General features: G+C 42.2%; 1 protein-coding gene across 1 annotated transcript in view; it reads right to left on the minus strand.

Moving 5' to 3' along the window:
* EED (embryonic ectoderm development) overlaps positions 1 to 18,219 on the minus strand; it is a 78,265-nt gene extending 60,046 nt beyond the window's left edge. The window contains exon 1 of the mRNA XM_010853252.1: positions 18,081 to 18,219. Within this exon, the coding sequence (XP_010851554.1) occupies positions 18,081 to 18,219 (139 nt within the window). The remainder of the gene's footprint in view (positions 1 to 18,080) is intronic.
* Between the last annotated feature and the right edge of the window lie 2,800 nt (positions 18,220 to 21,019).

Raw genomic sequence — 21,019 nt, forward strand, 5'->3', positions numbered from 1 at the left:
TGGCATCACTGACTTGATGGACGTGAGTCTGAATGAACTCCGGGAGTTGGTGATGGACAGGGAGGCCTGGCGTGTTGCAATTCATGGGGTCACAAAGAGTCGGACACGACTGAGCGACTGAACTGAACTGATTCATGTCGTCTGCACACAGTAACAGCTTTACTTCTTCTTTTCCAATCTGGATTCCTTTTATTTCTTTTTCTTCTCTGATTGCTGTAGCTAGGACTTCCAGAACCATGTTGAATAATAGTGGTGAAAGTGGACACTCTTGTGTTATTCCTGATCTTAGGGGGAATGCTTTTGGTTTTCACCACTGAGAATGTTTGCTGTAGGTTTATCATATATGGCCTTACTTGTGTTGAGGTAGGTTCCTTCTATGCCCATTTTTTGAAGAGTTTTAATCATAAATGGGTGCTGGATTTTGTCAAAGGCTTTTTCTGCATCTACTGAGATGATCACATGGTTTTTATCTTTCAATTTGTTAGTATGGTATATCACATTAATTGATTTGCATATATTGAAGAATCCTTGCATTCCTAGAATAAACCCAACTTGATCATGGTGTATGAGCTTTTTGATGTATTGTTGAATTCTGTTTGCTGAGAATGTTTGCATCTATGTTCATCAGTGATATTGGCCTGTAGTTTTCTTCTTGTTGTTGTTGTCTTTGTTTGGTTTTGGTATCAGGGTGAGAGTGGCCTTGTAAAATGAGTTTGGAAGTGTTCCTTCCTCTGCAATTTTTTGAGAGAGAGTTAGAAGGAGAGGCATTAGCTATTCTCTAAATGTGTGATAGAATTCTCCTGTGAAGCCATCTGGTCCTGGGCTTTTGTTTTTTGGGAGATTTTTTTATCACAGCTTCAATTTCAGTGCTTGTGATTGGTTTGTTCATAATTTCTATTTCTTCCTGGTTGAGTCTTGGAAGATTGAACTTTTCTAAGAATCTGTCCATTTCTTTCAGGTTATCCATTGTATTGCCATATAGTTGTTCATAATAGTCTCTTATAATCCTTTGTATTTCTTCATGGTCTGTTGGAACCTCTCCTTTTTAATTTCTAATTTTGTTGATTTGACTCTTCTCTCTTTTTTTCTTGATGAGTCTGGCTAAATGTTTGTCAATTTTGTTTATCTTCTCAAAGAACCAGCTTTTAGTTTTATTGATCTTTACTATTGTTTCTTTCATTTCTTTTTCATTTATTTCTGCTTAGATCTTTATGATTTCTTTCCTTCTACTAATTTTGGGGGGTTTTTTTGTTCTTTTTTTCCCAGTTGTTTTGGGTGTAAAATTAGGTTGTCTATTCTATGTTTTTCTTGTTTCTTGTAAGATTATATTGCTATAAACTTCCCTCTTCAGACTGCTTTTGCTGTGTCCCATAGGTTTTGAGTTGTCGTGTTTTCATTGTCATTTGTTTCTAGAAATTTTTTGATTTCCCTTTTGATTGCTTCAGTAACCTACCCTGTGCACATAGACACAAGACTTTTTTTTGCCTGCGGCAGCTCTGCCCCAGTGAGCACTGAGCATGAAGGTGGCACAGCTGCTTGGCTTGCGGGGACCCTGGTGGTGCCAAGTGTGCAGGGACATAGACTGCCTCCACCGCAGGAGTTATGGCCCTATCAGAGTCTCTTTTCAAGCCTCTTGTAGCTGGCGATCAGAAGGCCTCTTTGGCCAATCTTTCTCCCTAACTCCACCCATTCAGGCACTTAGAGGGCTCCCTTGCCTGGGGTCCTTCTCTGTTGTTTGGTGCGTCAGGCATGTAGAGGGGCCTCCCTGGCTGGGGTCCTGCTCTGTAGATCATCGGTGCATCAGGCACTTAAAGGATCAACCTGGATGGGGTCCTACTCTATAGCTCAGTGTGTCAGGTGCTTGATGGGCCAGCCTCTCTACTGTGCAGCTGCGGATGCTGGCGTGTGGTGGGAGGGAGGCTATGATGATGGCTCCACTCCCTACGCGTGACTCAGCAGTATCGCCTTGCTTCCATGTCTGCCCTGCTTTCCTCCCAGGCATTTCCCACCACGATCTCCTCCCTCACATTCCCTCGATCCTTCTCTCCACAGTCACCAGCAGCCCTCGCCGTGGGATTGCTCCACAATCCCTAAACTCCAACTCCCAGCCACTGTGTCATTTGGGGTATGTATGGCTGCAGCAAGGACTGTCTGATTCTCATTCCATTTAGGCTGCCACAGGTCAGCTGTTTCACTCTCATCCTTAAAGGTTTCTCCTCTGACTCTACAATTGCCCCGATGTGGGGATCGGACCCCTGCTTCAGTTCCCCCACCTACCGAGGGCAGGTCCCGTCCTACTAACACTCCTGTTTCCCCCACTAGTTCCTTCATCCTACCGAGTTTTATGTGGGTCTGTATATTCTTTTCTGCTGGTCAGGTCCTCCTGTCCATTCTCAGCAGGTGTTCTGCACACACTTCTCTGTCTGAAGGTGTGTTCCTGATGTATCCGTGGAGAGAGATGTACTCCACGCCCACCTACTCCTCCGCCTTCTTGTTCTGTCCTTTAACAGTTTATTTTAATGCTCAACACCTTGTATTGATTGATTATTTACTATGGGCCAGACACTGTTTTAAGTATTTAACATGTATTATTATTTTTAATCATCATAGAAACATTATTTAGGTAGATAATATATTATAGGTAGACATTATTATTGTGACAGATAAGGAAATTGAGACAATTAGTACATTTTAGTGTTAGGGTCCTAACTAAAGTGCGTTGACGACAGAGTCTGAATTCCTGACTGATATGATGTCCTGTCTCCACATACAGCCTATTTTGCCAGCCTCGCTCAGGAAATCTTAGATACGACTGAAGGGCATGAATAATCCTATTTGCACATGGCCACCTAGTATACAGGAAGAGATGATGAGGAGCTTTGCATTACTTGTGAAGTCCCAGGGATACCATAATTTTAAAACTCCGAACAAAAGATGATGTAGGAAAGGACTTCCCTGATGACCCAGTTGTTAAGAATCCACCTGTCAGTGCAGGGGACACAGGTTTGATCCCTGGTCCTGGAAGATCCCACATGCCACTGGGCAACTAAGCCCGTGAGCCACAACTACCAAGCCTGCACACCCTAGGGCCCGTGCTCTGCAACAAGAGAAGCCACCACAGTGAGAAGCCCACTCACAGCACCGAAGACCCAGCACAGTCAAAAATAAATAAATAAAGGCATAGAATGATGTAGGAAGGATGCTCCCTGCAGCTCCTGGTGAGTGTGTCCCAGACAGATTGGCAAGTGACTCTTCACTGTTTCTCGATTCAAGTGCTGTGAGTAATGTTTTGAGTTGGCAGAGTTGGCATCACTAAAATAGCCTTCCGTTCCAGCCCTTGGGGAATTTGGTAAAACTTCTTTGTCAAAACCAGCTACAAAATAGGAAGAGCTAGACCACTTTTTGGTCCTTCTTTTTGAAAATATATTTGTTTCAAATATTGAAAGTAACACATGTACATTTTGGATAATCTATAAAATACAAGGAAAACTACAAAAACAAAAACTGTCTTATAATCTTACCACTCAGAGGTAGTCACTATTAATACTTGAGTGTTCTAGTCTTCTAATGTTTCTCTCTGCACACACAAATATGAATATACACGTATTTGGAAAATATAATTGATACCATGTTACATGTTGTAAGCAATTTTTACAACAGCATATAGAATATTTTCCTTTGTTTTCCTAAAGCATTGTTTTTATGGCCATATAGTATTACATCGTTCATGGCTGCATGTTGTTCAGTCGCTCAGTGGTGTCAGCCTCTTGGCAACCCCATGGACTGCAGCACGTCAGGCCTCCCTGTCCATCACCAACTCCCAAAGTTTACTCAAATTCATGTCCATTGAGTCAGTGATGCCATCCAACCATCTCATCTTCTGTCTTCCCCTTCTGCCTTCAGTCTTTCCCAGCATCAGGGTCTTTTCCAGTAAGTCAGCTCTTCACATCAGGCTGCATAGGATATTTATAATTTATTTAACCACACCCCAAACCTTTCACATTTAAAATGTCTCTGATCTCTTCATATATATGTAATTTATTTAACCACACCCCAAACGTTTCACATTTAAAATGTCTCTGATCTCTTCATACATATGTACATATGTATATCTGAGTCTTAATGTTTCCTTAGGAGAGGGAAAGGGGAGGAAGCTAAATCATTCATTCAAAGTTACTGTTTCACTCTGGCAAAGCTGTACGAGTTAACACTCCCAGGGGACTTCCCTGGTGGTCCAGTGCTAAGAATCTGCCTTGCATCTGCTGATGGGCATCTAGGTTGCTTCCATGTCCTGGCTATTATAAACAGTGCTGCGATGAACATTGGGGTACACGTGTCTCTTTCAATTCTCAGTGTGTATGCCCAGCAGTGGGATTGCTGGGTCATATGGCAGTTCTATTTCCAGTTTTTTAAGGAATCTCCACACTGTTCTCCATAGTGGCTGAAAAGCTGTGGTACATATACATAATGGAGTATTACTCAGCCATTAAAAAGAATACATTTGAATCAGTTCTAATGAGGTGGATGAAACTGGAGCCTATTATACAGAGTGAAGTAAGCCAGAAAGAAAAACACCAATACAGTATACTATTGCATATATATGGAATTTAGAAAGATGGTAATGATAACCCTGTATGCGAGACAGCAAAAGAGACACTGATATATAGAACAGTCTTTTGGACTCTGTGGGAAAGGGAGAGGGTGGTATGATTTGGGAGAATAGCATTGAAACATGTATAATATCATATATGAAACGAGTCACCAGTCCAAGTTTCATGCACAATACTGGATGCTTGGGGCTGGTGCACTGGGACGACCCAGAGGGATGGTATGGGGAGGGAGGAGGGAGGAGGGTTCAGAATGGGGAACACGTGTATACCTGTGGCGGATTCATGTTGATATATGGCAAAACCAATACAACATTGTAAATTTAAAAAATAAAATAAAATTAAAAAAAAAAAAAAAAGAATCTGCCTTGTGCAGCAAGGGACACAGTTTCCATCTCTGGTCAGGGAACTAAGATCCTACATGCTGTGGGACAACTAAACCCAAGTGCCACAAATACTGAAGCCTGTACTCTGCAACTAGAGAGTCCGTATGCCACGATGAAACGTCCTTCGTGACTCAGCGAAGATCTGCATGCTGCAACTAAAGTCAAAAAAAAAAAAAACCAAACTGCCAGTAGAGGTGGGTTATCATCTGATGACTAAAAGACCTGTAATGAGTTAGGGGCCAGATGCTGAAAGCGCTGTCAAAATTGTAAGGATCCTTCCACTGGGAGCAGGAAGCGTAGTGACAACAGTGAGAAAATACCAACCAGGCTTTTCAACTTTTGTACCAAAACACCAGTTTCGCCACATGCCATCTGTAGGATCAGGCCACCCAAGATGGCCTGTTCTCTTGTTCTCTATACATCCCCTGCTTGACCAGTGCCTGCTTCACTTAAACCTTCGCCTGGCAGACCTTCCTACAGGCTTGCCCCAGGCCCCAGCTAACGGTTGTTCTAACTTTAACCACCATGATGGCTTATTAAAGGCGCAATGAGGAGGCATACTGTTCTGCTAGTGTCCCTGATAACCAATGAACCAATCAGATGTCAATTCCCCCTCTAACTGGAAAGCTCTCCCTGCTCCCAGGAGTGAAGATGGCTGCCATGTCCTCCCCACCATCTGCCACATATTTGAAACTTGAAGACCAAGTTCTGTTCTTTCAGGTCAAATTCTGGGGAACAGATTTCACTTCCAGGATGATTTCTGGTGAAAATATTTCTAAGCCTTTGCAGGCCCACAATTATGATGCTGTGTTAATATCTCTATAAGGAGATGGTTTACTTATCCCTAACACTGATTTATGTCAGGCAATGGCAACCTACTCCAGTGCTTTTGCCTGGAAGATCCCATGGACGGAGGAGCCTGGTAGGCTGCAGTCCATGGGGTCGCTAGAGTCGGACACGACTGAGCGACTTCACTTTCACTTTTCACTTTCATGCATTGGAGAAGGAAATGGCAACCCACTCCAGTGTTCTTGCCTGGAGAATCCCAGGGATGGGGGAGCCTGGTGGGCTGCCGTCTATGGGGTCGCACAGAGTCAGACACGACTGAAGCGACTTAGCAGTAGCAGCAGTGAAAACTACATAGGGTATCCCCCATGACCAGTATATTTGCATGAAATCTAAAACACCATATGGGATAGAACAAGGCCTTAAGAAGTCCCAAAGTTCACACTCAGCTGATTATAATATAGAAAAGATGCTAGTTAGCTTCTCTTCTGAGCACATGTATCTTTATACAAGGCCTTCCCTGGTAGCTCACATGATAAAGAATCCGCCTAAAATGCAGGAGACCTTGGTTCCATTCCTGGGTCGGAAAGATCCTCTGGAGGAGGGCATGGCAGCCCACTCCAGTATTCTTGTCTGGAGAATCCCATGGACAGAGGAGCCTTGTGTGCTACAGTCCATGGGTCTGCAAAGAGTCAGACGTGACCGAGCGACTAAGAACAGCACAGTACATTTAAGCAAACAGCTTAGTACATTTTGCTTGTGAATGCTAAAGGATTGGGATTTTAGGTCAGTTTTGTAAGAAGTGGACTTCCCAGGTGGCTCAGACGGTAAAGCGTCTGTCTACAATGCGGGAGACCTGGCTTCCATCCCTGGATCGGGAAGATCCGCTGGACAAGGAAATGGCAATCTACTCCAGTACTATTGCCTGGAAAATCCCATGGACAGAGGAGCCTGGTAGGCTACAGTCCATGGGGTCGCAAAGACTTGGACACGACTGAGCGACTTCACTTTTGTAAGAAGTAGAGTTTTAAGGTAAGATGTTGTCAACTTAAAAAAATATACACTCTGAAAGTTGAGAATTATATTTTATTCATCAGGCATTCTGAGCACTTCAAGACCGGGAGACAGCTTCTCAGATAGCTCTGAGGGATTCCTCCAAAGAGGCAGGGAAAAGCCAAGGTGTTTAGGAGTTTTTGCATCAAGAGCCAGGTAAATTACTATAAATTATAGAAAACCAGACATCTCAAGTTAATGAATTTAACGTTTTTCTATGTACGGAAAGATGCAAGAGTCTGGGCTCATTGCTTTGTTTATTAAGCCTAAATAGAAAAGCTTTTGTATACATATATGAAATAGCATGTGTAATATATGTTATATATATTAGAAAATGTATGAAGTTTTACCTAAAAAATTTGTAACAGTTTGATTCCACTTGTTTGGCTTAGTATGAATAGAATGCTAGATTTCTAATTTTTAAAAAATAGATATACAACAAGTAACAAAAGTTTGCTTTATAGCACAGGGAGCTATAGGGTTTCCCAAGTTGCTCAGATGGTAAAGAATCTGCCTGCGATGTGGAAAACCTGGGTTCGATTCCTGGGTTGGGAAAAATTCCCTGGACATGACTGGAAACTATAGTCAAATAACTTATTATAATAGAAAATAATCTCAAAAATAATATATGTGTATATGTATAACTGAATCACCTTGCTGTGTACCTGAAACATTATGTCAACTATGCTTCAGTAAAATACATACATTAAGAAAAAAGAAAAAGAAATCATTGCTTTGATATGCACGTTAGCCTTCTAGGGGCCAGTACCTGCAGTTTTTATTCAGAGTTCCCTCAGGGCTCACCATAGGGGTGGGAGGAGGCTGTAACATGATGTCCCAATGTGACATACTTTGGTTACTGATAAGGCAGGTAGCATCCTTTAGTCCACAGTGTCTTTTTAAAAACTTTCTCTGAGCCTTAATTACCTACTGTATAAAAAACATGAAAATAGAGGCCATTGGGAGAGGTTGCTATTGTACCAGCTTTATCACTTTTCCACTTCTGGTTTCACTAGTCTGTATATCTATGAATCATAAGCAAATTAAAGTCAGCATGGAGGAATGAAGATCTGTACAATCTGGGAAAGACTTGGGTTATAGTTCCAGCTCTACTATTTAAAAAGTGTGAAATCTTAGGCTAGTCATCTAAATCAGCCTAAGCTGCCTATAAAAAGGGGCTCTGATAGTAACATCTTCTTTAAATGTTATATCTTGGTGTTGTTGTGAATTTCAAATAAGATGAAATTATTTGAATCCATTATTATGCCAATATTTGAATCTTTTGTTATGTCAGTTTTATTGAATTTTTGAATGTTCATTAAAGGCCTTTTTATTTATTTTGTTTTTCCTCAAACTTCTTTCCTTGTCTCCTTTTCTGCTACCCACCACCTAAATATGGTCTTCCCTGGTGGTTCAGACAATAAAGAATCTGCTTATAATGCTAAAGACTCAGGTTTTATTCCTGGGTTGGAAAGATCCCCTGGAGAAGGCAATGGCTACCCCCTCCAGTAATCCCATGGACAGAGGACCCTTTCCATGGGGTCACAAAGAATCAGACACAACTTAACGAATAAACCACCACCATCACTTAAATATCTCCTTTCCTTAAAGTTCCATCATTTCTCCCTTTTTGCTCCATCAGCGAATGTGTAACCCTTAGGTGACCTATTCCATTCTCATAGTTTCAACTATGGAATATATACTGATGACTGCTATTAGTGTGTAAATCTCCTGTTGAGCTTCAGATCTATGTATTCTACTGTTTATTGGACATAACCACCTACATGCTCCAGAAGATCAAGATCAAATATTCAAAACTCACAAACTTCTTTCTCCCTGTACTTGCTCCTTCTTCCCTTGGTGACTAATACCAACCACTGAGCAGGCCAATCTAGAAGTCTGGTATCCATCTCATATTCTGTCCATTCAATCACATCCGTGTCCAATCAATCCAAAGTACTGTAACTTTTACTCCCTTAATAGTTCTCTAGGTCTAGGGAAAACCACTAGACCATTCAGGTATGACCTAAATCAAATCCCTTACAATTATACAGTGGAAGTGACAAATAGATTCAAGAGATTGGATCTGATAGACAGAGTGCCTGAAGAACTGTGGATGGAGGTTCGTGACATTGTTCAAAAGGCAGTGATCAAGACCATCCCCATGGAAAAGAAATGCAAAAAGGCAAAATGGCTGTCTGAGGAGGCCTTACAAATAGCTGAGAAAAGCAGAGAAGCTAAAGGTAAAGGACGAAAGGAAAGATATGCCCATTTGAATGCAGAGTTCCAAAGAATAGCAAGGAGAGATAAGAAAGCCTTCCTCAGCGATCAGTGCAAAGTATTGGGAGTTTCAGCTTCCGCAACAGGAAGGACTGATTTCCTTTAGGATGAACTGGTTGGATTTCCTTGCAGTCCAAGGGCCTCTCAAGAGTCTTCTCCAACACCACAATTCAAAAGTACCAATTCTTCAGTGCTCAGCTTTCTTTATGGTCCAACTCTCACATTCCTATATGACTACTGGAAAAACCATAGCTTTGACTAGATGGACTTTTGATGGCAAAGTAATGTCTCTGCTTTTTAATATGCTGTTTAGTTTTGTCATAGTTTTTCTTCCAAAGAGCAAGTGTCTTTTAATTTCACGGCTGCAGTCACCACCTGCAGTGATTTTGGAGCCCAAGGAAATAAAGTCTGTCACCATTTCCATTGTTTCCCCATGTATTTGCCAGGAAGTGATGGGACCAGATGTCATGATCTTTGTTTTTTGAATCTTGAGTTTTAAGCCAGCTTTTTCACTCTCCTCTTTCACCTTTGTCAAGAGGCTCTTTAGCTCCTTTTTGCTTTCTGCCATAAGGGTGCGACACACCAATAGTAGTCATCAGTATATATTTCCTGGTAGCTCAGCAGTAAAGAATCCGCCTGCCAATGCAGGAGATGTGGGTTCAATCACTGGGTCAAGAAGATCCCCTGGAGAAGGAAATGGCAACCCACTCTAGTATTCCTGCTTCTAAAATCCCATCAACAGAGGAACCTGGCAGGCTACAGTCTATGGGGTCACAAAAGTCATACACGTTTAAGCGACTAAACAACAATATGAGAATTAATATAAAAGAATCTCCTAAATACATTGAGAAAAAAGTTACAGAAATCAATGTATAATATGTGTTGATTGGACTTCCCAAATGTTCAGCAGTAAAGATTCTACCTGCAATGGAGGAGACACAGGAGATGTGAGTTCAGTCCCTGGGTGGGGAAGGTCCCCTGGAGGAAGGCATGTCAACCCACTCCAGCATTCTTGCCAGGAAAATCCCAGGGATAGAGGCGCCTGGTGGACTACAGTCCATAGTGTCACAAAGAGTTGGACACAACTGAAGCGATTGAGTGCATGCACACACACACATGTGCTAATCAATTTGAAGGGAAATATGAGAAACTCTTTATAGCAGTCACCTCTAGGGAGGGATTGGGGGCAGGAGGAGAAGGGGACGACAGAGGATGAGATGGCTGGATGGCATCACTAACTCGATGGACGTGAGTCTGAGTGAAATCCGGGAGTTGGTGATGGACAGGGAGGCCTGGCGTGCTGCAATTCATGGGGTCATAAAGAGTCGGACACAACTGAGAGACTGAACTGAACTGAACTGAACTAGGTAGGAGAACTGGGGATTTAGGGCAAGATGAAGACTTTTTTCCTATTGTATATCTTTTAAAACTATTTGGATTTTTAAATATTTACAGTGTTTGCTTTAAAAAAAAATCAGTCTTTAAAACCACAAAGCAAACATGCTTTTTTCTCCTACCTTCTAATAGTCTGTCTATAAGTGATCTTTTCTTATATACCAGTTTCCTCTATGTTGAACATGTGCCAGGAGAAGTAATCCACCTCCCTGATGACAACTGCAAGTGGGAAACTTGGGAGCTAGAATGTCCTTGAACTACGGAATTATCTGGCTGTGTCAGAAGTTCTCACAGCAGCGTTTTTATCATGTTCAGTCTTTAAGTTCCCAAAGAAATGCCGGTCTTTATCCAGAATTAACTTTATTTAGGCATTTGGCATTAATGTCTGTTTTCTGGTTGCACGCTTATTAAAGTCTTTCATCCTAACAATAACTTTCCATTCCTTTTGCTCATTATTGCTGATGGCATCAGTATAGGCATGATTGAATGACCAGATCTTTGTTCTTCAGAAATGTCATTATTGATGAACAATTTATCCTATAAATACATACATTTGTCATTTTCAATTTTTTACCATATCTATTTTTGTTTCCATACTAATTGTATGTCTCTTCCCTCTAACACTTCCTGATATTCTAGCTGCATTTGTTTCTACTGAACGTAATTTGTAGTTTTTTGTGAAAAATTGGAAGCTAAGATTAAACACACCAAATACACAAAGATCAAAGGTTATTAAGTGGTGGGCAGCAACTGAACTCAGACTGTGTAAGTTGCTTGTTTGATCTGCATAACATTTAAAAATGTTGAGTTAGTTATCAACATTTCAAAACTGTAGGAGGTTTCTGGTTTGCCTCGAGACAGGAAAGGCAAGGCAGCCTTGTTTTCATTTTTGTTCTTGTTTTTTTTTTTTTTTTAGCCTTACCTTTTTTATTTAGCTCATCCTTCAAACCTCGATCTGCTGGGAAATATTTTCTAATTCCCCAATATGATTTGGTTGACTTTCCCCCATATTTCTGTAGAACAATTGTTTTATCTTGGTATTTAATTATAGATTTTTTAATATAATCTTTTGTTCTAGCAAGATCAGAAGCTTCTAGAGGGCAGGTTGTACACTGAGCTCACATCGCATCCTCTAGGCCTCTTATTCTCACTTTATTCTAGAGGTCTCCTATATGCCTAGTGTCAGGCTTGTAAAAGGCATTGAACAAATACTTGAGAGAATGAATAACTTAATACCGTAATCTATATCTTGTCTATGATTTGCCTTCTATTATTCTGTCAATAACAATTTTGAGCAGCAGTGTGTAGATTGACAAGGTCTGATTTTTTTTCCCCTTAAATTATCTGCTTAGTTATAATTTGTACTGGAAAGTATTTTTTGATATGTTAAATATTTGAGTACAGAAGAAGTGAAGGAAGTTTAGGTCTAAACTCATGATTCTTGTGTGGGGCCTAAGGTTATTAAAAGGCATCCACCCCTCTATTCCTAGAAAGGCTATCACAGTGCTAGAATGTTTAATTCAGCCACACATTCTCATGAGTGTCTGTAACATCTAATTATCAAATAAATGACTCAGAGTAAGATGGCATTGGGGCTAGATGAAGTGGGGAGGGGAGTGCTGTAATTAATGAGTGATGTCATTAATTTCCCTAGCGAAAAAGTTAGTGGAAAATAAATTGCGATGAAACACAAGTGTAACCTAATGACTTGTTATTACCTTTGAAACTTTGAAACCATTGTTGGCATCATAATTACAAACTACTTATTCACTGTATATACCCTTAAATTTACACCCTTAAATTAATTCCCACACTGTGGTATCATGGAAGGATATTTTTTTTTATCCGCAGTTCTTGGCATAGCGCCTAAGACCCTTGGAATTTCCTGAGTGATAAGGGTAATAGGAATGTCTTTTAATGAGGCCGTTCTTGGCAAGCCTCTCGATAGCTTCAGGATGGGGGTGGTGTCCAGAAAGACCAAACCTTGATCGGCAGGATAGAATTTTTATTCCCAACTCCTGGAAGGATAAAGGGGCTGGAGACAGAATTTAATTACCAGTGGCCAATGATTTAATCCATCATGCCTACATAATGAAACCACCATAAAAAACCCTAAATGATGGAACTTCTAGGGTGTTGAGCACATCAAGGTGATTGGAGGGTAGCAGAGGACAGAAGCCTGTGCCCTGGTGAAACCGTGCAACTCAGATTTGAGACTTGAACCCATGAGCTGGGACTCGAACCCAGTCAAAATCCGGATGAGGACTTGAACCCACAGTCTTTTGATTGAGATCACACACCTGTTCTCAGGACTTAATGAAGCGCAGGTTCTTGATGTCTCATTGCTGAAAGAATTCAGTGAGAGGGACTTCCCTGGTAGTCTAGTGGTTAAGAACCTGCCTTCCAATGCAGGGGACGTGGGTTGGATCCCTGGCTGGGGAACTGAGATCCCATATGCTGCAGGGCAACTAAGCCTACACGCTGCAACTAGATGGGCCTGCACACAGCAGTGAAAGCCCAGGAGAGCCAAAAGAAAAAGTTCAGTGGAACAAAGTGATAGGTAAGAAGTGGATTTATTTAGAGAGAAAGACACCCCACAGACAGAATACGGACCATCTCCAAAGCTGAGAGGTGCTGAAACAGAGGGGTAGTTAGTTTTTATGGAGTGGGTAATTTCATAGGCTAATGAGTGGGAGGATTATCCCAAGTATTTTGGGAAAGGGGCAGGGATTTCCAGAAATTGAGCTACCACCCTCTTTTTGGCCTCATATGGTTGGCCTGAGAACCGTCTTGGCACTGGTGGGTGTGTCATTTAGCTATTGTATTACAATGAGCGTATTATACGGCTTGAGGTCAACTGGAAGTCCAACCTTCCACCCTCTCAGACCTAGTTGATTCTAACCAGTTTTTGTCATGTCCTATGGCTATGTCCAGAGAAGGCGATGGCACCCCACTCCAGTACTCTTGCCTGGAAAATCCCATGGATGGAGGAGCCTGGTGGGCTGCAGTCCATGGGATCACGAAGGGTCAGACACAACTGAGCGACTTCACTTTCACTTTTCACTTTCATGCATTGGAGAAGGAAATGGCAACCCACTCCAGTGTTCTTGCCTAGAGAACCCCACGGACTGCAAGGCCTGGTGGGCTGCCATCTATGGGGTCGCACAGAGTCGGACACGACTGAAACGACTTAGCAGCAGCAGCAGCAGCAGCAGCAGCAGCATGGCTATGTCATTCTTTTAAAGGTTGTGCCTGCCCCCTTCCCTCCTGTTTCACTGGCACTCTTCCTGACCTTGCATTATGGACCTCTTCATCTGACTCTTCATTCATATCCTTTTAATAAGCCAGTAAATGTAAGTAAAGTGTCTTCCTAAGTATTGTGAGCAATTCTAGCAAAGTATCCATCCTAAGGAGGGGGTCACAGTGATCCTTGATCTATAGCCAATGGGTCAGAAGCATGAATGACTAGAGACTTGCAATCGGCATCTGAAAGTGGGGCCAGTCATGTGGGAGTGAGCCCTTTAACCTGTGGATGTGCATGTTAAGTCACTTCAGTTGTGATCAACTCTTTGCAACCATATGGACTGTAGCTTGCCAGGGTCCTCTGTCCATGGGACTCTCCATCAAGAATAATGGAGTGTGTTGTCATGCCCTCCTCCAGGGCATCTTCCCGACCCAGGGATCAAACCTACACTTCTTTTGTCTCCTGCATTGGCAGGAAGGTTTGTTTTTTTTTATCACTAGCACCACCTGAGAAGCCCTAACTTGTGGAACTTGATGTTAATTCCAAGTGGATAGTGTTAGAGTTGAAACTGTTGGACTCCCAGTTACTATCAGAGAGTTAGAAAAGACATCAACATATATACAGTCAGGAAGAAATAAGCCTCTCACGAGACTTCCTTGGTGGTCCAGTCACTAAGACTCCATACTTCCACTGCAGGGGGCATGGGTTCAACCTCTGGTTGGGAGCCTTAAGATCCCACATGCTGCGTAGTATGGCCAAAAAGGAAAAAAGCCTCTCTAACCTAGTCCTCATACCTGTAACATTCTGTCACTGATAATGAGCAATATGCTAAGTTACTGTAAGCAGCCCCTTTAAATCTCTTTCAATGCCCTTTACCCTCCTTTCGGTGGCTCAGATTTTAAAGAAATCAGCCTGCAATCCGAGAGACCTGGGTTCGATCCCTGGGTTGGGAAGATCCCCTGGAGAAGGGAAAGGCTACCCACTCTAGCATTCTGGCCTGGAGAATTCCATGGACTGTATAGTCTATGGGGTCACAAAGAGTTGGACACGAATGAGTGATTTTCACTTCACTTCCCTACTATCCTTTCGTGCAACAATAGTTATTTACTCTACAAGTTTGAAATCCCATTATGTGCCAGGCTCTATGATAGGGCCTAGGGGACAATGGTGAATAAAATCAGATGAGCCTTTCCTTTCATGAACCTAGTGGTAGACTCAGACACCCGTCAAAGAATCCCATATACAGGTAGATTTACAATTATGGTAAATGCTGTGAGAGGTACAAGATGCTATGATTGTTCTCATTAGAAACAACATGAGATGCTTTCCTCAGGAAGCTGAAATCTGAAGAACTGTAGGAGGATTACTAAGTGAAGACGTGGGAGTGGGTAAACTTAGACCTTGCTTATTATAAAGTCTTCTGAGCCTGAGCATTCTTTATCTCCACCCTCCTAGTTCAGCACCCTCCTCCTCCTATATATTCCCCCACAATTTGGCTTCTATGAAGAACCACTCCGAATATACTCAGAGCAGCATCAGGAGAAAACATTTCATAAAGTTTTTTTTTTTTTCAATAAAATGAGATCATAGTATATATTAGATGCCCAATAAAGTAAGCCATTTACTTTCTCATAATTGAGTGCTGCCATTTAATCAGTTTCCTCGTCACTTTCCACACTGATCCCAATTGCGTGCACCTGCTCTCACACAGCCAGAGCCCAGCTGATTGTGAAAATAATAGAGCTTTGAGCCAAGACTGAAGGATGACAGTGGAAGCAACGTGTTTTGCTGACTGGAGTCTGGGAGGTCTTCCCAGAGATTTGAGTTTTGAAGAATGGGGGAGGAATAAAGACCCTGGGAGGAGGAGACAGCATCCACATGGCACAGAGGACCCGGAAGAACATCGCTTATTTGCAGGACAGTGGGTAGTTTGGAATTCTCTTAAATAAAGTCAGGAAAGCAGTGTAGTAAAATATTGAAATTTATTCAGCATTTCAGAAGTCAAAAGAACTAAACATTTAGTGAACTCTAAAAGTCCCATAAATAGAATTCGTCACTTTATAAAATCTTTTCTAAAGGAATTGCTGCTGCTGCTGCTAAGTCGCTTCAGTTGTGTCTGACTCTGTGCGACCCCATAGATGGCAGCCCACCAGGCTCTGCCGTCCCTGGGATTCTCCAGGCAAGAACACTGGAGTGGGTTGCCATTTCCTTCTCCAATGCAGGAAAGTGAAAAGTGAAAGTGAAGTCGCTCAGTCGTGTCCAACTCTTCGTGACTCCATGGACTGCAGCCTACCAGGCTCCTCCATCCATGGGATTTTCCAGGCAAGAGTACCGGAGTGGGATGCCATTGCCTTCTCCAAAGGCATTGCTACTACATGTATTACTCTGAATTTCTGCAGTTGTGCTAGGTTCCAGAAACTTCGTTTAATCCCTCAGAATCTGTTTATTTTCCTGGCATATCTTAAGTTCTTTTCCATTTTGTTTCATTGGCTTCCAAGCGTTACCTTTCTCTTTTCTTGCTTACTGTTTTAGAATCTTGTCAAATGATTTTCCACATCTTCCCAGACTATGATGTAGTTGACTGAGAATTTGTTTTGGCATAACTCTTTTTCAGTTTCCCTTTATTTGCTGCAATGGAAACTTCTACCTATGATGACATATGGCAAGACCTAGAGGAAAAAATGATAAGAAAATAATTTCAGCCTAATGAGAAACCAGCCACTGAAAGTTCTTCCATAAAGTACATATCCAGAGGGGAAGACAAATATTTCAGCAATATTTTTGATTAAACAAGTGTACTGTTCTTTATTACCATTTTATCAGACACATAGTTTTATGTGCATCCATCCTCGATGGATAAAGGCAAACTTTTTCCTTCTTAAAATTGAGAATGTTACAGAATGTTCCCATCATGTGTGGGGAAAAAAGAACAGCTACCATTTATTAGGACACGTGTTTTGCTAGGCTCTGTTGTAGGCTAATTTGAATGGTATCTTCTTTGGTCAGCTACCAGTGTGCTTAAATAGGGAGATGGTCAGTCAGTTTCAGCGCGGTGACCCACGGCCTTGGGTCTTTAGAGGATAGTTCAGTGGTCATTTAGTTCATTAACAGCCACGTCGGATTAGAGCCCATGTCCTTGATTTTCAATCCAATGCTCTTTCCACAACAGACTGAAATTCTCAGGACATTTATCTTCATGTCCCTTTTCTTTCTCTTCCCCTCTTTTTTTTTTAAAGTGCGATTTTCTCTGTTCCTTAAAAATGGGATGTTTTAAATCATCCTTCAACAACCTAATTCAACATTTATCTAAGGGCCATCTTCTGCACACCTGTCATCATGTTGGGCATTTGGTTGGATACAGTAAGATAAGCTATACAAAGATAACTAAAATGCAAAGCCGCGTACACAAGGGCTTTGTAAACAGGTTCTGCAGGATTTCAGAGGTCGGTGTGAGGATCGTATCTTGGGACTTGGGCTTTTAAGAGATGAAAAAGATTTTCAGAAATGAGATAAGGGCTGAGGTAAGGAAAAGAGTTCTAGGTAATGTGAAGAGTAAGAACAAGGATACAAAGGAAGGGAAACATTGGGAAGGTGTGGAGTAGAATCATAAGATTAACAAAGTGTTTCTATTACAGGACGAGACAGAGGATGAAATGGTGGGATGGCACCATCCAACCAGCCAGGGAAGCCTGGAGTGCTGCAGCCCATGGGGTCGCAAAGAGCTGGACACGACTAAGCGACTGAGCAACAACGAATTAGAGGAGAACACAGAACTCGGAAACAGGGTGTGCTGTTTGATGTGCAACTGCGCAAGGGACTAGAGTAGCTAAAATACAGAGAGGGTGGAAGCCCCAGGCAGATGTCGTGGAGGCTGTAGGCAGGTCACCTAGAAGGTAACTTTAAATGTGCAAAAGTCAGCAACCGTGTTATACAAGGTGACTGCTGAGAGAACTGGGTAGAGCGGGTCAGGAGCCGCAGTCCACGGCGACGCTTACTAGCACACGCCTGCCTCCAGGGGGAGCTCAAGGTTTCCATCCTTCGTTCCTAAGTAAAAGGAGTGGGTGTCAATCTAGAACAAAATAGGTATTTTAGAGAAAAGAGTCATTCTGTGGGAGATTCTGTCAGAGGAATAAAGCCATTGTAAAGGAAAGTGGGCTGAGAGAATATTTTCCCCCATCAGTCGTCTCTGGTGACTTTTAGCTTTGGTTAGCTCTTGTAATGCTTTTTTTTTTTTTTAACTTTACAATATTGTATTGGTTTAGCCATATACCAAAATGAATCCGCCACAGGTATACATGTGTTCCCCATCCTGAACCCTCCTTATCTTACCTCTTCTTTGCTTGTGATGAGTGTCTGGTCCCAGAAGGGCAAAAATTTCTGGGGGAGTCCACATTGTCCCGGCCCGCTGCTGAGGCAGAGGCTTGATAGGATTTGGCACCAGCATGAACTGGTCATAAAGAGTGGGCATTGGGCCAGAGGGTCCTTTGTGTATGTGTTCAGTGAGATGCATGTGTAGTCACATGCATGATGCAGCACATGTATGATGCAAGGTTCTGGTCAGACTGCCTCCACCCAACTGTATGTAATTAGCATTTGGTGTGGTCACACAGGGGACTAGGATTTCCGAGGTAGGATTTCATAGGTGGGATTCTTGTCGAGAGGGGATTTTGCTCAAAGCTTCAACTGGTGAGTATCAGTAGGCAGAGATGTGTGTGTGCTCAGTCTCTCGGTCGTGTCCAACTCTTTGCGACCCCATGGAGTGTAGCCTGCCAGTCTCCTCTGCCCATGAAATTTTCCAGACAAGAATACTGGAGTGGGTTTCCATTTCCTCCTCCAGGGGATCTTCCCGTCCCAGGATCAAACCCAAGTCTGCCGTGTCTCCTGCATGGACAGGCGAATTCCTTACCACTGAGTCCCCTGGGAAGCCCAGGCTGAGATGGGGAACTATTATTTCTGACAGCAGTGAAGGGTGAGGCTACAAAAACACACAGCTGCGCACTGGTGCAAATTCACTCCTCATGGTGGCGGCAGGACCCAGCCTGGGCTCGAATTTGCTTCTGGAACTAGAATATTTTCATCAGCAGGAGCCTGGAATTTGAAAAAATACAAAGCCCAATGTGAGGCATATACCTTCTCTAAAATAAAATCTGTCTTCTTGGACAGAGTTGGCCCTCACCTAATTTACATGTGAGGAGCTGGAAATGCCGACGCAATGGCATGAGTCTACAACCCTGGAAAGGTATTTAATCTCCAGGAATGAAGGAGACCTGTGAATGACCTAGGGGAGAGAGATGCCAGTGTTGAGAATTCTTAGTTTTGCTATTAATCATTCACAGTGGTATTTAGGTGCAAGTCTCTGGGAGGCCAGGCTGTCTGCACAGGTGTTGGACTTACCCTAGACTGAGTATCAGAATGTCCCAAGTTTAACTTTATTGTTTCTGCATACATTCAGAGAACAGTTTTGCTTTTGCTTTTTTACTCCCTTTTATGTTTCAGTTATAGGAACTGTATTATTATTCTAACACACAATCTGATATTTTAACATGAAAACCTATGGGTCCTAACCCAAATAATCTCTTATTCTATCATTTATGCGCTTCTGATTTTCTTATTTAGTAATATTTCTATCTCATTATAAATTTATAAATGACTAATGCAGAATATCGGAGAAGGCAATGGCACCCCACTCCAGTACTCTTGCCTGGAAAATCCCATGGAAGGAGGAGCCTGGAAGGCTGCAGTCCATGGGGTCGCTGAGGATTGGACATGACTGAGCGACTTCACTTTCACTTTTCACTTTCATGCACTGGAGAAGGAAGTGGCAACCCACTCCAGTGTTATTGCCTGGAGACTCCCAGGGATAGCAGAGCCTGGTGGGCAGCCGTCTATGGGGTTGCACAGAGTCGGACACGACTGAAGTGACTTAGTAGTAATGCAGAATATTAAAAAAATACAACATAGAACAAATATGAGCCATAATTCAACCACTTAAAGATAAGCAGTGTTCTCTGTAATGACGTGTATGGGGAAAGAATCTGAAAAAAGAGTGGATATATGTTTCTGTACAACTGATGCACTTTGCTGCACGGCTGACACTAACACAACACTGTGAATCAAGTAGCCCATCCGTTTTGGAGGCGTGCTGCATTGGGGCTTTGTTGCAGTGCGCGGGCCTCTCACTGCAGTGGCTTCTCTGGGGCACAAGGGCCTCAGTAGCTGGGGCACACAGCTTCAGTAGTTGAGGCTCCCAGGCTCTGGAGTGTGGACTCAGTAGTTGTGGTGCACAGGCTTAGACAGTCCATGGAGAGTGGAATCTTCCCGTACCAGGGATCGAACCCCTGTCCCCTGCACTGGCAGGTGGATTATTATCCACTGTACTACCAGGGAAGTCCCTACACTTTGTTTTGTATTTTTTTCACTTCATTTATGTTTTCATTTATGAAACTATTCAACATTGATAAACAATCAACATCATTATTTTTTCTTTATATATATTTTTTATTACACAAGTTCTATCTGTGCACTGTGTGAGCTTAGAAAATAGAGAAAAATTATACCAAAGGAAATAAGTCATCTAGAATCCTATCATCCAGAGATTAATTTCCTGTGATATTTTAGTCTATATCCTGGCAGTTTGTTTTTTTTAAGTTCCATAAGTAATAAGTAAATGCATTCTTGATGTAATATTTCAATAATATATATTTTTTAGTCCTTTTTCTTTGTATTAATAAAAAAGTGGCTTTGTTGGATTTTTTGGAGTAAAATCTAATAAGTTCATGTATATATATTTTAATTAAATACAGGAAAGTATAACAGAAGGCATCAGTTCAGTTCAGTTCAGTTGCTCAGTCGTGTCCAACTCTATGCAACCCCATGAACCTCAGCACACCAGGCCTCCCTGTCCATCACCAACTCCCAGAGTTTAGCCAAACTCATGTCCACTGAATTGGTGATGCCATCCAACCATCTCATCCTCTGTCGTCCCCTTCTCCTCCCACCCTCAATCCTTCCCAGCATCAGGGTCTTTCAAATGAGTCAGCTCTTTGCATCAGGTGGACAAAGTATTGGAGTTTCAGCTTCAACATCAGTCCTTCCAATGAACACCCAGGACTGATTTCCTTCAGGATGGACTGGTTGGGTCTCCTTGCAGTCCAAGGACTCTCAAGAGTCTTCTCCAACACCACAGTTCAAAAGCATCAATTCTGCACTCAGCTTTCTTTATAGTCCAACTCTCACATCCATACATGACCACTGGAAAAACCATAGCC

Source organism: Bison bison, unplaced genomic scaffold (genome assembly GCF_000754665.1).
Source record: "Bison bison bison isolate TAMUID 2011002044 unplaced genomic scaffold, Bison_UMD1.0 scf7180017864324, whole genome shotgun sequence".
NCBI classification, from domain to species: domain Eukaryota; kingdom Metazoa; phylum Chordata; class Mammalia; order Artiodactyla; family Bovidae; genus Bison; species Bison bison.